The sequence below is a fragment of the Pseudophryne corroboree genome, chromosome 12 (genome assembly GCF_028390025.1).
Source record: "Pseudophryne corroboree isolate aPseCor3 chromosome 12, aPseCor3.hap2, whole genome shotgun sequence".
In the NCBI taxonomy this organism is placed as follows: domain Eukaryota; kingdom Metazoa; phylum Chordata; class Amphibia; order Anura; family Myobatrachidae; genus Pseudophryne; species Pseudophryne corroboree.
In genome coordinates this window covers 29,702,308-29,722,001 of record NC_086455.1, presented here as the reverse complement: position 1 = coordinate 29,722,001, position 19,694 = coordinate 29,702,308, and the positions used below count along the sequence as shown (strand labels likewise).

Sequence of the window (19,694 nt, the reverse complement as noted above, 5' to 3'; positions counted from 1 at the left end):
TTTTACAAGATAAAGCCGCCAATTCTGATACACGCCAGGCCGACGCCAAGGCCAACAGCATGACCACTTTCCACGTGAGGTATTTTAGCTCCACGGTTTTAAGTGGCTCAAACCAATGCAACTTTAGGAAATCCAACACCACGTTGAGATCCCACGGTGCCACTGGAGGCACAAAAGGGGGCTGAATATGCAGCACTCCTTTAACAAAAGTCTGAACTTCAGGCAGTGAAGCCAGTTCTTTTTGGAAGAAAATCGTCAGAGCCGAGATCTGGACCTTAATGGAACCCAATTTTAGGCCCATAGTCACTCCTGACTGTAGAAAGTGCAGAAATCGACCGAGCTGAAATTCCTCCGTTGGGGCCTTCCTGGCCTCACACCAAGCAACATGTTTTCGCCATATGCGGTGATAATGTCGTACGGTCACATCTTTCCTAGCTTTAATCAGCGTAGGAATGACTTCCTCCGGAATGCCCTTTTCTTTTAGGATCCGGTGTTCAACCGCCATGCCGTCAAACGCAGCCGCGGTAAGTCTTGGAACAGACAGGGCCCCTGCTGCAGCAGGTCCTGTCTGAGCGGCAGAGGCCATGGGTCCTCTGAGATCATTTCTTGAAGTTCTGGGTACCAAGCTCTTCTTGGCCAATCCGGAACCACAAGAATAGTTCTTACTCCTCTCCTTCTTATTATTCTCAGTACCTTGGGTATGAGAGGCAGAGGAGGGAACACATAAACCGACTGGTACACCCACGGTGTCACTAGAGCGTTCACAGCTATCGCCTGAGGGTACCTTGACCTGGCGAAATATCTTTTTAGCTTTTTGTTGAGGCGGGACGCCATCATGTCCACCTGTGGCCTTTCCCAACAGTGTACAATCATTTGGAAGACTTCTGGATGAAGTCCCCACTCTCCCGGGTGGAGGTCGTGCCTGCTGAGGAAGTCTGCTTCCCAGTTGTCCACTCCCGGAATGAACACTGCTGACAGTGCTAACACATGATTTTCCGCCCATCGGAGAATCCTTGTGGCTTCTGCCATCGCCATCCTGCTTCTTGTGCCGCCCTGACGGTTTACATGGGCGACCGCCGTGATGTTGTCTGACTGGATCAGCACCGGCTGGTGTTGAAGCAGGGGTCTTGCCTGACTTAGGGCATTGTAAATGGCCCTTAGTTCCAGAATATTTATGTGTAGGGATGTCTCCTGACTCGTCCATAGTCCTTGGAAGTTTCTTCCCTGTGTGACTGCCCCCCAACCTCGAAGGCTGGCATCCGTGGTCACCAGGACCCAGTCCTGTATGCCGAATCTGCGGCCCTCTAGAAGATGAGCACTCTGCAGCCACCACAACAGCGACACCCTGGTCCTTGGAGACAGGGTTATCAGCCGATGCATCTGAAGATGCGATCCGGACCACTTGTCCAACAGATCCCACTGAAAGATCCTTACATGGAACCTTCCGAATGGAATTGCTTCGTAAGAAGCTACCATCTTTCCCAGGACTCGCGTGCAGTGGTGCACCGACACCTGTTTTGGCTTTAGGAGGTCTCTGACTAGAGATGACAATTCCTTGGCCTTCTCCTCCGGGAGAAATACCTTTTTCTGTTCTGTGTCCAGAACCATCCCCAGGAACAGTAGACGCGTTGTAGGAACCAGCTGCGACTTTGGAATATTCAGGATCCAGCCGTGCTGTTGTAGCACTTCCCGAGCTAGTGCTACACCGATCAACAACTGTTCCCTGGACCTCGCCTTTATAAGGAGATCGTCCAAGTACGGGATAATTATAACTCCATTTTTTCGAAGGAGTATCATAATTTCGGCCATTACCTTGGTAAATACCCTTGGTGCCGTGGACAGACCAAACGGCAACGTCTGGAATTGGTAATGACAGTCCTGTACCACAAATCTGAGGTACTCCTGGTGAGGAGGGTAAATGGGGACATGCAGGTAAGCATCCTTGATGTCCAGTGATACCATGTAATCCCCTTCGTCCAGGCTTGCAATAACCGCCCTGAGCGATTCCATTTTAAACTTGAACCTTCTTATATAAGTGTTCAAGGATTTCAAATTTCAAATTGGTCTCACCAAACCGTCCGGTTTCGGTACCACAAACATTGTGGAATAGTAACCCCGTCCCTGTTGAAGGAGGGGTACTTTGGTTATCACCTGCTGGGAGTACAGCTTGTGAATCGCCTCCAGCACCGCCTCCCTGTCTGGGGGAGTAGTTGGCAAGGCTGATTTGAGGAAACGGCGAGGGGGAGACGTCTCGAATTCCAGCTTGTACCCCTGAGATACCACTTGTAGAATCCAGGGATCCACCCGTGAGCGAACCCACTGGTCGCTGAAGTTCCGGAGACGGGCCCCCACCGCACCTGGCTCCACCTGTGGAGCCCCAGCGTCATGCGGTGGACTTAGAGCAAGCGGGAGAGGACTTTTGTTCCTGGGAACTTGCTGTTTGGTGCAGCTTTTTCCCCCTACCTCTGCCTCTGGGCAGAAAGGACGCGCCTCTAACCCGCTTGCCTTTCTGGGGCCGAAAGGACTGTACCTGATAATACGGTGCTTTCTTTGGCTGTGAGGGAACATGGGGTAAAAATGTCGACTTCCCAGCCGCCGCTGTGGAAACGAGGTCCGAGAGACCATCCCCAAACAATTCCTCACCCTTGTAAGGCAAAACCTCCATGTGCCTTTTAGAATCCGCATCACCTGTCCACTGCCGAGTACATAATACTCTCCTGGCAGAAATGGACATTGCATTTATTCTAGATGCCAGTTGGCAAATATCCCTCTGTGCATCTCTCATGTATAAGACTACGTCTTTAATATGCTCTACAGTTAGCAATATAGTGTCCCTGTCAAGGCTATCAATGTTATCAGACAGGGAATCTGACCACGCAGCTGCAGCACTGCACATCCATGCTGAAGCAATAGCCGGTCTCAGTATAATACCTGAGTGTGTATATACAGACTTCAGGATAGCCTCCTGCTTTCTATCCGCAGGCTCCTTTAGGGCGGCCGTATCCGGAGACGGTAGTGCCACCTTCTTTGACAAGCGTGTGAGCGCTTTATCCACCCTAGGGGATGTCTCCCAACGTATCCTATCCTCTGGCGGGAAAGGGTACGCCCTTAGTAACTTTTTGGAAATTACCAGTTTCTTATCGGGGGAAACCCACGCTTCATCACACACTTCATTTAACTCTTCAGAAGGGGGAAAAACCACAGGTTGCTTTTTCTCCCCAAACATAATACCCTTTTTTGTGGTACCAGGGTTAATGTCAGAAATGTGCAACACATTTTTCATTGTCGTAATCATGTAACGGATGGCCCTATTGGAATGTACACTAGTTTCATCGTCGTCGACACTGGAGTCAGTATCCGTGTCGACATCTGTGTCTGCCATCTGAGGTAGCGGGCGTTTTTGAGCCCCTGATGGCTTTTGAGACGCCTGGGCAGGCACGGACTGAGAAGCCGGCTGTCCCACATCTGCTATGTCATCAAACCTCTTATGTAAGGAGTTGACACTGTCACGTAATTCCTTCCACATATCCATCCACTCAGGTGTCGACCCCGCAGGGGTTGACATCACATTTATCGGCACCTGCTCCGCCTCCACATAAGCCTCATCATCAAACATGTCGACACAGGCGTACCGACACTCCGCACACACACAGGGAATGCTCTGACTGAGGACAGGACCCCACAAAGTCCTTTGGGGAGACAGAGAGAGAGTAAGCCAGCACACACCACAGCGCTATAAATCACAGGGATGTACACTATAATGAGTGATTTTACCCTATAGCAGCTATATATATATTATTTGCGCCTAAATTTAGTGCCCCCCCTCTCTTTTTTACCCTATTGAGCCTGGAAACTGCAGGGGAGAGCCTGGGGAGCGTCCTTCCAGTGGAGCTGTGAGGAAATGGCGCCAGTGTGCCGAGGGAGATAGCCCCGCCCCCTTCACGGCGGACTTCTCCCGCTTTTTCTATGGATATATGGCAGGGGATTTTACACATATATAGTCTTAATGACTATATTATGTTTATTTTTGCCAATGTAAGGTAGTCTTATTGCTGCCCAGGGCGCCCCCCCCCCCCACCAGCGCCCTGCACCCATCAGTGACCGGAGTGTGTGGTGTGCTAAGGGAGCAATGGCGCACAGCTGCAGTGCTGTGCGCTACCTTAATGAAGACCGGAGTCTTCAGCCGCCGATTTCCTGGACGTTCTTCTTGCTTCTGGCTCTGCAAGGGGGACGGCGGCGCGGCTCCGGGACCGGACGACCGAGGCTGGGCCTGTGTTCGATCCCTCTGGAGCTAATGGTGTCCAGTAGCCTAGAAGCCCAAGCTAGCTGCAAGCAGGTAGGTTCGCTTCTCTCCCCTCAGTCCCACGTAGCAGTGAGTCTGTTGCCAGCAGATCTCACTGAAAATAAAAAACCTAACAAATACTTTATTTTCTAGGAAGCTCAGGAGAGCCCCTAGGGTGCATCCAGCTCTGGCCGGGCACAGATACTAACTGAGGTCTGGAGGAGGGCATGGAGGGAGGAGCCAGTGCACACCAGATATAGTACCTAATCTTTCTTTTAAGAGTGCCCAGTCTCCTGCGGAGCCCGTCTATACCCCATGGTCCTTACGGAGTGCCCAGCATCCACTAGGACGTCAGAGAATATATATATATATATATATATATATATATATATATATATATATTATGTGTGTGTGTGTATATATATTATATATATATATATATATATATATATATATATATATATACACACACACACATAATATATCTATCTATCTCAGTAGGGCACCCAAAAATCAGGGATTTTTAGATTTTGGATAAGTGATACTCAACCTGTATCTATTATGGAATTGTATAGAGTGCTACTGACAGATGGAAGCCGGAGGAGTTCTGCTATCAGTTAGATCACTGATACACACAGAGGTCTTATGTCTCAGCCTTTCCCCCACCCACGTCTCTGCCACGTAACAACAAGGTGGCCACATTGCTGCCCACGAAAGCCCATATACAGAGTCAGGACTTACCTTGTGTAGGAGATTGTCTCTGCTGCTTTCTGATGATAAACAATATGGGCTCCTGAGCATGCAGCAAAATATACTCCACGCCAACCATCTGACTAATACATAGGACACAGAATTAGGAGCAGTAGTAATGTACAGTGTGGATGGTTATGTGATAGCTCTACAAGTTATACAATATGATAGCATTTTATTATAGGAACCAAAAAGCCCACCATTGTAAACAAAATACATTACAAATCCTTCTTAAAAGATACCATTCACATGTCCGTGCTATGAAATAGCCGGCAATTGTGGGACACCTAACAATCAGTTTTCTCCACCCACAATTCCTTAACGGAAGAATCAGAGCATAAAGGTTTTTGGGGGTAATTCAGATCGGATCGCTGGGCAGCGATTTTTGCAGCCCTGCGATCAGATAGTCGCCGCCTACAAGGGGAGTAGGTTTCCACTGTGCAAGTGTGCGTTCGCACGTGTAGCAGAGCTGCAATAACTAATTTTGTGCAATTTCTGCACAGCCCAGGACTTACTCAGCCGCTGCGATCACATCAGGCTGTTCGGGACTAGATTTGACGTCAGACACCCTCCCTTCAAACACCTGGACACGCCTGCATTTTTCCAGACACTCCCTGAAAACGGGCAGTTGACACCCATAGATGCCCTCTTCCTGTCAATCTCCTTGCGAAAGCCTGTGCGATCCTTCGCACAAACCCATCGCTGACCGGCGATCCCCGTTGCAGCTGTGTGACACGCCAGCGCAGTGCGGTGCATGCGCAGTTCAGATCTGATCACCTTCTGCGCGAAAGCGCCCAGCAGCGATCAGATCTGAATTACGCCCTTTGTCTTGTTGGGCGTTTTTGTTGCAGAGAAATGTGAATGGTTTCCGTTTCCTTTTACTGTATCACTGCTTAGTGGAAACTGCAGGGGTGAACAGACCACAGGAATAAGGCACCGCAGGTACAAACAACGCTACTTGTGCTTTCCCCCGGATTCCTTCAATACAGATCAATCATCGCACCACACCATTATCTCAGGGACTGCTGTACGCAGATAGGGATGTTCTCATATTGACAAGCTCCATCATTTAATAGTTCTGTTTTTCTTTTCCGATAATTACTTTTCATGTCTTTCAATCTGCACCTGTACCCAATTAACATTTCTTCTGTGAATAGGAATTCTGTCAGTCACATGAGTCCATGGAAAACAATTCGTACTCTGGAACAGTCCTCATGATTATTTTCCATTTAATTTAAAGATTTCAAAAACAAAGACAATTCACTTCTTCCAGGTTACGTGGTTGGTGGTGCTTTAACCACTTGGCAGGCATGGTGGCATCAAATGCGACCACACCAGCAAGTGCTTTATCTGACCTGGTTGCACAAGATGCGACCAGTCAGATACACAGCGTGTGCGGCTGCAGGGAAGAGAACTTCCCTCTGCTGCCGCTCTCAGAGGGACTGGAAGGTCCCTCTGCCTTCCTGCACCCTCCCCCCAGTGTCTGCCGTGCAACCAATCACTGCTGATTGGTCAGCACCACCAAATGCTGGGTAAGGACTGTACCACCTATATAAAGAGTTTGGTGGTATGAAAGGCATTCCATAAGTTTTTGGAGATGTATCAAACATTCAAAAGAGTAGAGAAGTGGACCATACCAAACCATGAGCTTCTACCGATCATTTAGCTAGAAGGTGACTTGTTGCTATGGCAACTTCTCCACTTTTCAGGAGGTTTAATACATTTCCTCTGTATCCCAAAAGGTATGCACACTGGTTGACATCTGAAATCATCTTTACACCTCTTGCTGCACGTAAAAATATGTATAATAAAAATCATTATAAGCAGATAACTACGGAGGGAATAAATGGGGGTGATGAAAACACGGCTTTCTGGAGAACTTACTTGAGATGATCTAGTGTCAGCCTTTGCATTTTCACCACCTCATTATTGCAGGTCCTGTCGTAGAAGGGGTTGCTCCTCTCTGAGAAGTAGTCAAGCACAGTCGCATTGTTTAATATGGGGATCCAAGAACTATCAACCCAGGATATACCTAGCAAATTATCTGCAAATATAAAAGGACAATGAGATCTGGAATAAAGCCTATCAATGCCTGGGTATACAGAGTGCAGAATGCATTACTGACAATGCCTGGGTATACAGAGTGCAGTCTGCATTACTGACAATGCCTGGGTATACAGAGTGCAGTCTGCATTACTGACAATGCCTTGGTATATAGAGTGCAGCCTGTATTACTGACAATGCCTGGGTATACAGAGTGCAGACAGTATTACTGACAATGCCTGGGTATACAGAGTGCAGACAGTATTACTGACAATGCCTGGGTATACAGAGTGCAGACAGTATTACTGACAATGCCTGGGTATACAGAATGCAGCCTGTATTACTGACAATGCCTGGGTATACAGAGTGCAGACAGTATTACTGACAATGCCTGGGTATACAGAGTGCAGCCTGTATTACTGACAATGCCTGGGTATACAGAGTGCAGACAGTATTACTGACAATGCCTGGGTATACAGAGTGCAGACAGTATTACTGACAATGCCTGGGTATACAGAGTGCAGCCTGTATTACTGACAATGCCTGGGTATACAGAGTGCAGACAGTATTACTGACAATGCCTGGGTATACAGAGTGCAGACAGTATTACTGACAATGCCTGGGTATACAGAGTGCAGACAGTATTACTGACAATGCCTGGGTATACAGAGTGCAGACAGTATTACTGACAATGCTTGGGTATACAGAGTGTGGCCTGTATTAATGACAATGCCTGGGTATACAGAGTGCAGACAGTATTACTGACAATGCCTGGGTATACAGAGTGCAGACAGTATTACTGACAATGCCTGGGTATACAGAGTGTGGCCTGTATTAATGACAATGCCTGGGTATACAGAGTGTGGCCTGTATTAATGACAATGCCTGGGTATACAGAGTGCAGACAGTATTACTGACAATGCCTGGGTATACAGAGTGCAGACAGTATTACTGACAATGCCTGGGTATACAGAGTGCAGCCTGCATTACTGACAATGCCTGAGTATACAGAGTGCAGCCTGCATTACTGACAATGCCTGAGTATACAGAGTGCAGCCTGTATTACTGACAATGCCTGGGTATACAGAGTGCAGCCTGCATTACTGGCAATGCCTGGGTATACAGAGTGCGGCCTGTATTACTGACAATGCCTGGGTATACAGAGTGCAGACAGTATTACTGACAATGCCTGGGTATACAGAGTGTGGCCTGCATTACTGACAATGCCTGGGTATACAGAGTGCAGACAGCATTACTGACAATGCCTGGGTATACAGAGTGCAGCCTGTATTACTGACAATGCCTGGGTATACAGAGTGCAGCCTGTATTACTGACAATGCCTGGGTATACAGAGTGCAGACAGCATTACTGACAATGCCTGGGTATACAGAGTGCAGCCTGTATTACTGACAATGCCTGGGTATACAGAGTGCAGCCTGTATTACTGACAATGCCTGGGTATACAGAGTGCAGCCTGTATTACTGACAATGCCTGGGTATACAGAGTGCAGCCTGTATTACTGACAATGCCTGTGTATATAGAGTGCAGACAGTATTACTGACAATGCCTGGGTATACAGAGTGCAGACAGTATTACTGACAATGCCTGGGTATACAGAGTGCAGCCTGCATTACTGACAATGCATGGGTATACAGAGACAATGCCTGGGTATACAGAGTGCAGCCTGTATTACTGACAATGCCTGGGTATACAGAGTGCAGCCTGTATTACTGACAATGCCTGGGTATATAGAGTGCAGACAGTATTACTGACAATGCCTGGGTATATAGAGTGCAGACAGTATTACTGACAATGCCTGGGTATACAGAGTGCAGACAGTATTACTGACAATGCCTGGGTATACAGAGTGCAGACAGTATTACTGACAATGCCTGGGTATACAGAGTGCAGACAGTATTACTGACAATGCCTGGGTATACAGAGTGCAGACAGTATTACTGACAATGCCTGAGTATACAGAGTGCAGCCTGCATTACTGACAATGGCTGGGTATAGAGTGCAGCCTGTATTACTGACAATGCCTGGGTATACAGAGTGCAGCCTGCATTACTGACAATGCCTGGGTATACAGAGTGCAGCCCGCATTACTGACAATGCCTGGGTATACAGAGTGCAGCCTGCATTACTGACAATGCCTGGGTATACAGAGTGCAGACAGTATTATTGACAATGCCTGGGTATACAGAGTGCAGACAGTATTACTGACAATGCCTGGGTATACAGAGTGCAGACAGTATTACTGACAATGCCTGGGTATACAGAATGCAGCCTGTATTACTGACCATGCCTGGGTATATAAAGTGCAGCCTGTATTACTGACAATGCCTGGGTATACAGAGTGCAGCCTGCATTACTGACAATGCCTGGGTATACAGAGTGCAGCCTGCATTACTGACAATGCCTGGGTATACAGAGTGCAGCCTGCATTACTGACAATGCCTGGGTATACAGAGTGCAGCCTGCATTACTGACAATGCCTGGGTATACAGAGTGCAGACAGTATTATTGACAATGCCTGGGTATACAGAGTGCAGACAGTATTACTGACAATGCCTGGGTATACAGAGTGCAGACAGTATTACTGACAATGCCTGGGTATACAGAATGCAGCCTGTATTACTGACAATGCCTGGGTATATAGAGTGCAGACAGTATTACTGACAATGCCTGGGTATACAGAGTGCAGCCTGCATTACTGACAATGGCTGGGTATACAGAGTGCAGTCTGCATTACTGACAATGGCTGGGTATACAGAGTGCAGCCTGTATTACTGACAATGCCTGGGTATACAGAGTGCAGACAGTATTACTGACAATGCCTGGGTATACAGAGTGCAGACAGTATTACTGACAATGCCTGGGTATACAGAGTGCAGACAGTATTACTGACAATGCCTGGGTATACAGAATGCAGCCTGTATTACTGACAATGCCTGGGTATACAGAGTGCAGACAGTATTACTGACAATGCCTGGGTATACAGAGTGCAGCCTGTATTACTGACAATGCCTGGGTATACAGAGTGCAGACAGTATTACTGACAATGCCTGGGTATACAGAGTGCAGACAGTATTACTGACAATGCCTGGGTATACAGAGTGCAGCCTGTATTACTGACAATGCCTGGGTATACAGAGTGCAGACAGTATTACTGACAATGCCTGGGTATACAGAGTGCAGACAGTATTACTGACAATGCCTGGGTATACAGAGTGCAGACAGTATTACTGACAATGCCTGGGTATACAGAGTGCAGACAGTATTACTGACAATGCTTGGGTATACAGAGTGTGGCCTGTATTAATGACAATGCCTGGGTATACAGAGTGCAGACAGTATTACTGACAATGCCTGGGTATACAGAGTGCAGACAGTATTACTGACAATGCCTGGGTATACAGAGTGTGGCCTGTATTAATGACAATGCCTGGGTATACAGAGTGTGGCCTGTATTAATGACAATGCCTGGGTATACAGAGTGCAGACAGTATTACTGACAATGCCTGGGTATACAGAGTGCAGACAGTATTACTGACAATGCCTGGGTATACAGAGTGCAGCCTGTATTACTGACAATGCCTGGGTATACAGAGTGCAGACAGTATTACTGACAATGCCTGGGTATACAGAGTGCAGCCTGTATTACTGACAATGCCTGGGTATACAGAGTGCAGACAGTATTACTGACAATGCCTGGGTATACAGAGTGCGGCCTGTATTAATGACAATGCCTGGGTATACAGAGTGCAGCCTGTATTACTGACAATGCCTGAGTATACAGAGTGCAGAATGCATTACTGACAATGCCTGAGTATACAGAGTGCAGAATGCATTACTGACAATGCCTGAGTATACAGAGTGCAGAATGCATTACTGACAATGCCTGGGTATACAGAGTGCAGTCTGCATTACTGACAATGCCTGGGTATACAGAGTGCAGTCTGCATTACTGACAATGCCTTGGTATATAGAGTGCAGCCTGTATTACTGACAATGCCTGGGTATACAGAGTGCAGACAGTATTACTGACAATGCCTGGGTATACAGAGTGCGGCCTGTATTAATGACAATGCCTGGGTATACAGAGTGCAGCCTGTATTACTGACAATGCCTGAGTATACAGAGTGCATTACTGACAATGCCTGAGTATACAGAGTGCAGAATGCATTACTGACAATGCCTGAGTATACAGAGTGCAGAATGCATTACTGACAATGCCTGGGTATACAGAGTGCAGTCTGCATTACTGACAATGCCTGGGTATACAGAGTGCAGTCTGCATTACTGACAATGCCTGGGTATACAGAGTGCAGCCTGTATTACTGACAATGCCTGGGTATACAGAGTGCAGACAGTATTACTGACAATGCCTGGGTATACAGAGTGCAGACAGTATTACTGACAATGCCTGGGTATACAGAGTGCAGACAGTATTACTGACAATGCCTGGGTATACAGAATGCAGCCTGTATTACTGACAATGCCTGGGTATACAGAGTGCAGACAGTATTACTGACAATGCCTGGGTATACAGAGTGCAGCCTGTATTACTGACAATGCCTGGGTATACAGAGTGCAGACAGTATTACTGACAATGCCTGGGTATACAGAGTGCAGACAGTATTACTGACAATGCCTGGGTATACAGAGTGCAGCCTGTATTACTGACAATGCCTGGGTATACAGAGTGCAGACAGTATTACTGACAATGCCTGGGTATACAGAGTGCAGACAGTATTACTGACAATGCCTGGGTATACAGAGTGCAGACAGTATTACTGACAATGCCTGGGTATACAGAGTGCAGACAGTATTACTGACAATGCTTGGGTATACAGAGTGTGGCCTGTATTAATGACAATGCCTGGGTATACAGAGTGCAGACAGTATTACTGACAATGCCTGGGTATACAGAGTGCAGACAGTATTACTGACAATGCCTGGGTATACAGAGTGTGGCCTGTATTAATGACAATGCCTGGGTATACAGAGTGTGGCCTGTATTAATGACAATGCCTGGGTATACAGAGTGTGGCCTGTATTAATGACAATGCCTGGGTATACAGAGTGCAGACAGTATTACTGACAATGCCTGGGTATACAGAGTGCAGACAGTATTACTGACAATGCCTGGGTATACAGAGTGCAGCCTGTATTACTGACAATGCCTGGGTATACAGAGTGCAGACAGTATTACTGACAATGCCTGGGTATACAGAGTGCAGACAGTATTACTGACAATGCCTGGGTATACAGAGTGCAGCCTGTATTACTGACAATGCCTGGGTATACAGAGTGCAGACAGTATTACTGACAATGCCTGGGTATACAGAGTGCGGCCTGTATTAATGACAATGCCTGGGTATACAGAGTGCAGACAGTATTACTGACAATGCCTGGGTATACAGAGTGCAGACAGTATTACTGACAATGCTTGGGTATACAGAGTGTGGCCTGTATTAATGACAATGCCTGGGTATACAGAGTGCAGACAGTATTACTGACAATGCCTGGGTATACAGAGTGCAGACAGTATTACTGACAATGCCTGGGTATACAGAGTGTGGCCTGTATTAATGACAATGCCTGGGTATACAGAGTGTGGCCTGTATTAATGACAATGCCTGGGTATACAGAGTGCAGACAGTATTACTGACAATGCCTGGGTATACAGAGTGCAGACAGTATTACTGACAATGCCTGGGTATACAGAGTGCAGCCTGTATTACTGACAATGCCTGGGTATACAGAGTGCAGCCTGTATTACTGACAATGCCTGGGTATACAGAGTGCAGACAGTATTACTGACAATGCCTGGGTATACAGAGTGCAGCCTGTATTACTGACAATGCCTGGGTATACAGAGTGCAGACAGTATTACTGACAATGCCTGGGTATACAGAGTGCGGCCTGTATTAATGACAATGCCTGGGTATACAGAGTGCAGCCTGTATTACTGACAATGCCTGAGTATACAGAGTGCAGAATGCATTACTGACAATGCCTGAGTATACAGAGTGCAGAATGCATTACTGACAATGCCTGAGTATACAGAGTGCAGAATGCATTACTGACAATGCCTGGGTATACAGAGTGTGGCCTGTATTAATGACAATGCCTGGGTATACAGAGTGCAGACAGTATTACTGACAATGCCTGGGTATACAGAGTGCAGACAGTATTACTGACAATGCCTGGGTATACAGAGTGCAGCCTGTATTACTGACAATGCCTGGGTATACAGAGTGCAGCCTGTATTACTGACAATGCCTGGGTATACAGAGTGCAGACAGTATTACTGACAATGCCTGGGTATACAGAGTGCAGCCTGTATTACTGACAATGCCTGGGTATACAGAGTGCAGCCTGCATTACTGGCAATGCCTGGGTATACAGAGTGCGGCCTGTATTACTGACAATGCCTGGGTATACAGAGTGCAGACAGTATTACTGACAATGCCTGGGTATACAGAGTGTGGCCTGCATTACTGACAATGCCTGGGTATACAGAGTGCAGACAGCATTACTGACAATGCCTGGGTATACAGAGTGCAGCCTGTATTACTGACAATGCCTGGGTATACAGAGTGCAGCCTGTATTACTGACAATGCCTGGGTATACAGAGTGCAGCCTGTATTACTGACAATGCCTGGGTATACAGAGTGCAGCCTGTATTACTGACAATGCCTGGGTATACAGAGTGCAGCCTGTATTACTGACAATGCCTGGGTATACAGAGTGCAGCCTGTATTACTGACAATGCCTGTGTATATAGAGTGCAGACAGTATTACTGACAATGCCTGGGTATACAGAGTGCAGACAGTATTACCGACAATGCCTGGGTATACAGAGTGCAGCCTGCATTACTGACAATGCATGGGTATACAGAGACAATGCCTGGGTATACAGAGTGCAGCCTGTATTACTGACAATGCCTGGGTATACAGAGTGCAGCCTGTATTACTGACAATGCCTGGGTATATAGAGTGCAGACAGTATTACTGACAATGCCTGGGTATATAGAGTGCAGACAGTATTACTGACAATGCCTGGGTATACAGAGTGCAGACAGTATTACTGACAATGCCTGGGTATACAGAGTGCAGACAGTATTACTGACAATGCCTGGGTATACAGAGTGCAGACAGTATTACTGACAATGCCTGAGTATACAGAGTGCAGCCTGCATTACTGACAATGGCTGGGTATAGAGTGCAGCCTGTATTACTGACAATGCCTGGGTATACAGAGTGCAGCCTGCATTACTGACAATGCCTGGGTATACAGAGTGCAGCCCGCATTACTGACAATGCCTGGGTATACAGAGTGCAGCCTGCATTACTGACAATGCCTGGGTATACAGAGTGCAGACAGTATTATTGACAATGCCTGGGTATACAGAGTGCAGACAGTATTACTGACAATGCCTGGGTATACAGAGTGCAGACAGTATTACTGACAATGCCTGGGTATACAGAATGCAGCCTGTATTACTGACAATGCCTGGGTATATAAAGTGCAGCCTGTATTACTGACAATGCCTGGGTATACAGAGTGCAGCCTGCATTACTGACAATGCCTGGGTATACAGAGTGCAGCCTGCATTACTGACAATGCCTGGGTATACAGAGTGCAGCCTGCATTACTGACAATGCCTGGGTATACAGAGTGCAGCCTGCATTACTGACAATGCCTGGGTATACAGAGTGCAGACAGTATTATTGACAATGCCTGGGTATACAGAGTGCAGACAGTATTACTGACAATGCCTGGGTATACAGAGTGCAGACAGTATTACTGACAATGCCTGGGTATACAGAATGCAGCCTGTATTACTGACAATGCCTGGGTATATAGAGTGCAGACAGTATTACTGACAATGCCTGGGTATACAGAGTGCAGCCTGCATTACTGACAATGGCTGGGTATACAGAGTGCAGTCTGCATTACTGACAATGGCTGGGTATACAGAGTGCAGCCTGTATTACTGACAATGCCTGGGTATACAGAGTGCAGACAGTATTACTGACAATGCCTGGGTATACAGAGTGCAGACAGTATTACTGACAATGCCTGGGTATACAGAGTGCAGACAGTATTACTGACAATGCCTGGGTATACAGAATGCAGCCTGTATTACTGACAATGCCTGGGTATACAGAGTGCAGACAGTATTACTGACAATGCCTGGGTATACAGAGTGCAGCCTGTATTACTGACAATGCCTGGGTATACAGAGTGCAGACAGTATTACTGACAATGCCTGGGTATACAGAGTGCAGACAGTATTACTGACAATGCCTGGGTATACAGAGTGCAGCCTGTATTACTGACAATGCCTGGGTATACAGAGTGCAGACAGTATTACTGACAATGCCTGGGTATACAGAGTGCAGACAGTATTACTGACAATGCCTGGGTATACAGAGTGCAGACAGTATTACTGACAATGCCTGGGTATACAGAGTGCAGACAGTATTACTGACAATGCTTGGGTATACAGAGTGTGGCCTGTATTAATGACAATGCCTGGGTATACAGAGTGCAGACAGTATTACTGACAATGCCTGGGTATACAGAGTGCAGACAGTATTACTGACAATGCCTGGGTATACAGAGTGTGGCCTGTATTAATGACAATGCCTGGGTATACAGAGTGTGGCCTGTATTAATGACAATGCCTGGGTATACAGAGTGCAGACAGTATTACTGACAATGCCTGGGTATACAGAGTGCAGACAGTATTACTGACAATGCCTGGGTATACAGAGTGCAGCCTGTATTACTGACAATGCCTGGGTATACAGAGTGCAGACAGTATTACTGACAATGCCTGGGTATACAGAGTGCAGCCTGTATTACTGACAATGCCTGGGTATACAGAGTGCAGACAGTATTACTGACAATGCCTGGGTATACAGAGTGCGGCCTGTATTAATGACAATGCCTGGGTATACAGAGTGCAGCCTGTATTACTGACAATGCCTGAGTATACAGAGTGCAGAATGCATTACTGACAATGCCTGAGTATACAGAGTGCAGAATGCATTACTGACAATGCCTGAGTATACAGAGTGCAGAATGCATTACTGACAATGCCTGGGTATACAGAGTGCAGTCTGCATTACTGACAATGCCTGGGTATACAGAGTGCAGTCTGCATTACTGACAATGCCTTGGTATATAGAGTGCAGCCTGTATTACTGACAATGCCTGGGTATACAGAGTGCAGACAGTATTACTGACAATGCCTGGGTATACAGAGTGCGGCCTGTATTAATGACAATGCCTGGGTATACAGAGTGCAGCCTGTATTACTGACAATGCCTGAGTATACAGAGTGCATTACTGACAATGCCTGAGTATACAGAGTGCAGAATGCATTACTGACAATGCCTGAGTATACAGAGTGCAGAATGCATTACTGACAATGCCTGGGTATACAGAGTGCAGTCTGCATTACTGACAATGCCTGGGTATACAGAGTGCAGTCTGCATTACTGACAATGCCTTGGTATATAGAGTGCAGCCTGTATTACTGACAATGCCTGGGTATACAGAGTGCAGACAGTATTACTGACAATGCCTGGGTATACAGAGTGCAGACAGTATTACTGACAATGCCTGGGTATACAGAATGCAGCCTGTATTACTGACAATGCCTGGGTATACAGAGTGCAGACAGTATTACTGACAATGCCTGGGTATACAGAGTGCAGCCTGTATTACTGACAATGCCTGGGTATACAGAGTGCAGACAGTATTACTGACAATGCCTGGGTATACAGAGTGCAGACAGTATTACTGACAATGCCTGGGTATACAGAGTGCAGCCTGTATTACTGACAATGCCTGGGTATACAGAGTGCAGACAGTATTACTGACAATGCCTGGGTATACAGAGTGCAGACAGTATTACTGACAATGCCTGGGTATACAGAGTGCAGACAGTATTACTGACAATGCCTGGGTATACAGAGTGCAGACAGTATTACTGACAATGCTTGGGTATACAGAGTGTGGCCTGTATTAATGACAATGCCTGGGTATACAGAGTGCAGACAGTATTACTGACAATGCCTGGGTATACAGAGTGCAGACAGTATTACTGACAATGCCTGGGTATACAGAGTGTGGCCTGTATTAATGACAATGCCTGGGTATACAGAGTGTGGCCTGTATTAATGACAATGCCTGGGTATACAGAGTGCAGACAGTATTACTGACAATGCCTGGGTATACAGAGTGCAGACAGTATTACTGACAATGCCTGGGTATACAGAGTGCAGCCTGTATTACTGACAATGCCTGGGTATACAGAGTGCAGACAGTATTACTGACAATGCCTGGGTATACAGAGTGCAGACAGTATTACTGACAATGCCTGGGTATACAGAGTGCAGCCTGTATTACTGACAATGCCTGGGTATACAGAGTGCAGACAGTATTACTGACAATGCCTGGGTATACAGAGTGCGGCCTGTATTAATGACAATGCCTGGGTATACAGAGTGCAGACAGTATTACTGACAATGCCTGGGTATACAGAGTGCAGACAGTATTACTGACAATGCTTGGGTATACAGAGTGTGGCCTGTATTAATGACAATGCCTGGGTATACAGAGTGCAGACAGTATTACTGACAATGCCTGGGTATACAGAGTGCAGACAGTATTACTGACAATGCCTGGGTATACAGAGTGTGGCCTGTATTAATGACAATGCCTGGGTATACAGAGTGTGGCCTGTATTAATGACAATGCCTGGGTATACAGAGTGCAGACAGTATTACTGACAATGCCTGGGTATACAGAGTGCAGACAGTATTACTGACAATGCCTGGGTATACAGAGTGCAGCCTGTATTACTGACAATGCCTGGGTATACAGAGTGCAGCCTGTATTACTGACAATGCCTGGGTATACAGAGTGCAGACAGTATTACTGACAATGCCTGGGTATACAGAGTGCAGCCTGTATTACTGACAATGCCTGGGTATACAGAGTGCAGACAGTATTACTGACAATGCCTGGGTATACAGAGTGCGGCCTGTATTAATGACAATGCCTGGGTATACAGAGTGCAGCCTGTATTACTGACAATGCCTGAGTATACAGAGTGCAGAATGCATTACTGACAATGCCTGAGTATACAGAGTGCAGAATGCATTACTGACAATGCCTGAGTATACAGAGTGCAGAATGCATTACTGACAATGCCTGGGTATACAGAGTGTGGCCTGTATTAATGACAATGCCTGGGTATACAGAGTGCAGACAGTATTACTGACAATGCCTGGGTATACAGAGTGCAGACAGTATTACTGACAATGCCTGGGTATACAGAGTGCAGCCTGTATTACTGACAATGCCTGGGTATACAGAGTGCAGCCTGTATTACTGACAATGCCTGGGTATACAGAGTGCAGACAGTATTACTGACAATGCCTGGGTATACAGAGTGCAGCCTGTATTACTGACAATGCCTGGGTATACAGAGTGCAGACAGTATTACTGACAATGCCTGGGTATACAGAGTGCGGCCTGTATTAATGACAATGCCTGGGTATACAGAGTGCAGCCTGTATTACTGACAATGCCTGAGTATACAGAGTGCAGAATGCATTACTGACAATGCCTGAGTATACAGAGTGCAGAATGCATTACTGACAATGCCTGAGTATACAGAGTGCAGAATGCATTACTGACAATGCCTGGGTATACAGAGTGCAGTCTGCATTACTGACAATGCCTGGGTATACAGAGTGCAGTCTGCATTACTGACAATGCCTTGGTATATAGAGTGCAGCCTGTATTACTGACAATGCCTGGGTATACAGAGACAATGCCTGGGTATACAGAGTGCAGCCTGTATTACTGACAATGCCTGAGTATACAGAGTGCAGCCACCATTACTGACAATGCCTGGGTATACAGAGTGCAGACTGCATTACTGACAATGCCTGGGTATATAGAGTGCAGCCTGTATTACTGACAATGCCTGGGTATACAGAGACAATGCCTGGGTATACAGAGACAATGCCTGGGTATACAGAGACAATGCCTGGGTATACAGAGACAATGCCTGGCTACATACAGACTCAGCCAAGAACATGCAGCAGACACAAACACAGAACCCCTCAGTAAGCAGCGGAGCAGGGACAATACTCACCTCTGATGTCTACAGCAGCCATCCTGAGGAGCCGCACACACACCACTTCCGGAGCCGAACACTAGAGGAAGCGCCGTGCGAGGGCACAGTGGCGGCCATGTTTCCGGAGCTTTCCTTGTCACGTCCTACGTGCCGACTCAGAAGAATATACTCCAGCAGACTAACCGGGCACAGGAGACTCTACTACAGCCTGTTACACTACACAGTGTTCTCTCTAGTGATAGAAAGTATTGTGCTCTATTGTGCTTGGGTTATTGGATCGCCCCCTAGAGCATGGAGGAATGGTGAGCAGGGCCGGCCCCTGGTAACTGTCTCCCAGTGTGTGAGCACTGAGCAGCTGGATAGAGGCTCAGCAAAAGAAAACTCCTCTCCAGCCTACACAGGGCATATACTCCTGTGATATGAGGAGGTGTGTCTGCTCA

General features: G+C 46.8%; 1 protein-coding gene across 1 annotated transcript in view; it reads right to left on the bottom strand.

Moving 5' to 3' along the window:
- Positions 1–19,426, bottom strand: part of MED6 (mediator complex subunit 6) — a 35,163-nt gene extending 15,737 nt beyond the window's left edge. Inside the window, exons 1-3 of the mRNA XM_063947289.1 lie at positions 19,273–19,426; positions 6,917–7,076; positions 5,024–5,115 (exon numbers count right to left, since the gene is read on the bottom strand). Coding sequence (XP_063803359.1) covers positions 5,024–5,115; positions 6,917–7,076; positions 19,273–19,294 — 274 coding nt within the window. The 5' untranslated portion in view covers positions 19,295–19,426. The remainder of the gene's footprint in view (positions 1–5,023; positions 5,116–6,916; positions 7,077–19,272) is intronic.
- Between the last annotated feature and the right edge of the window lie 268 nt (positions 19,427–19,694).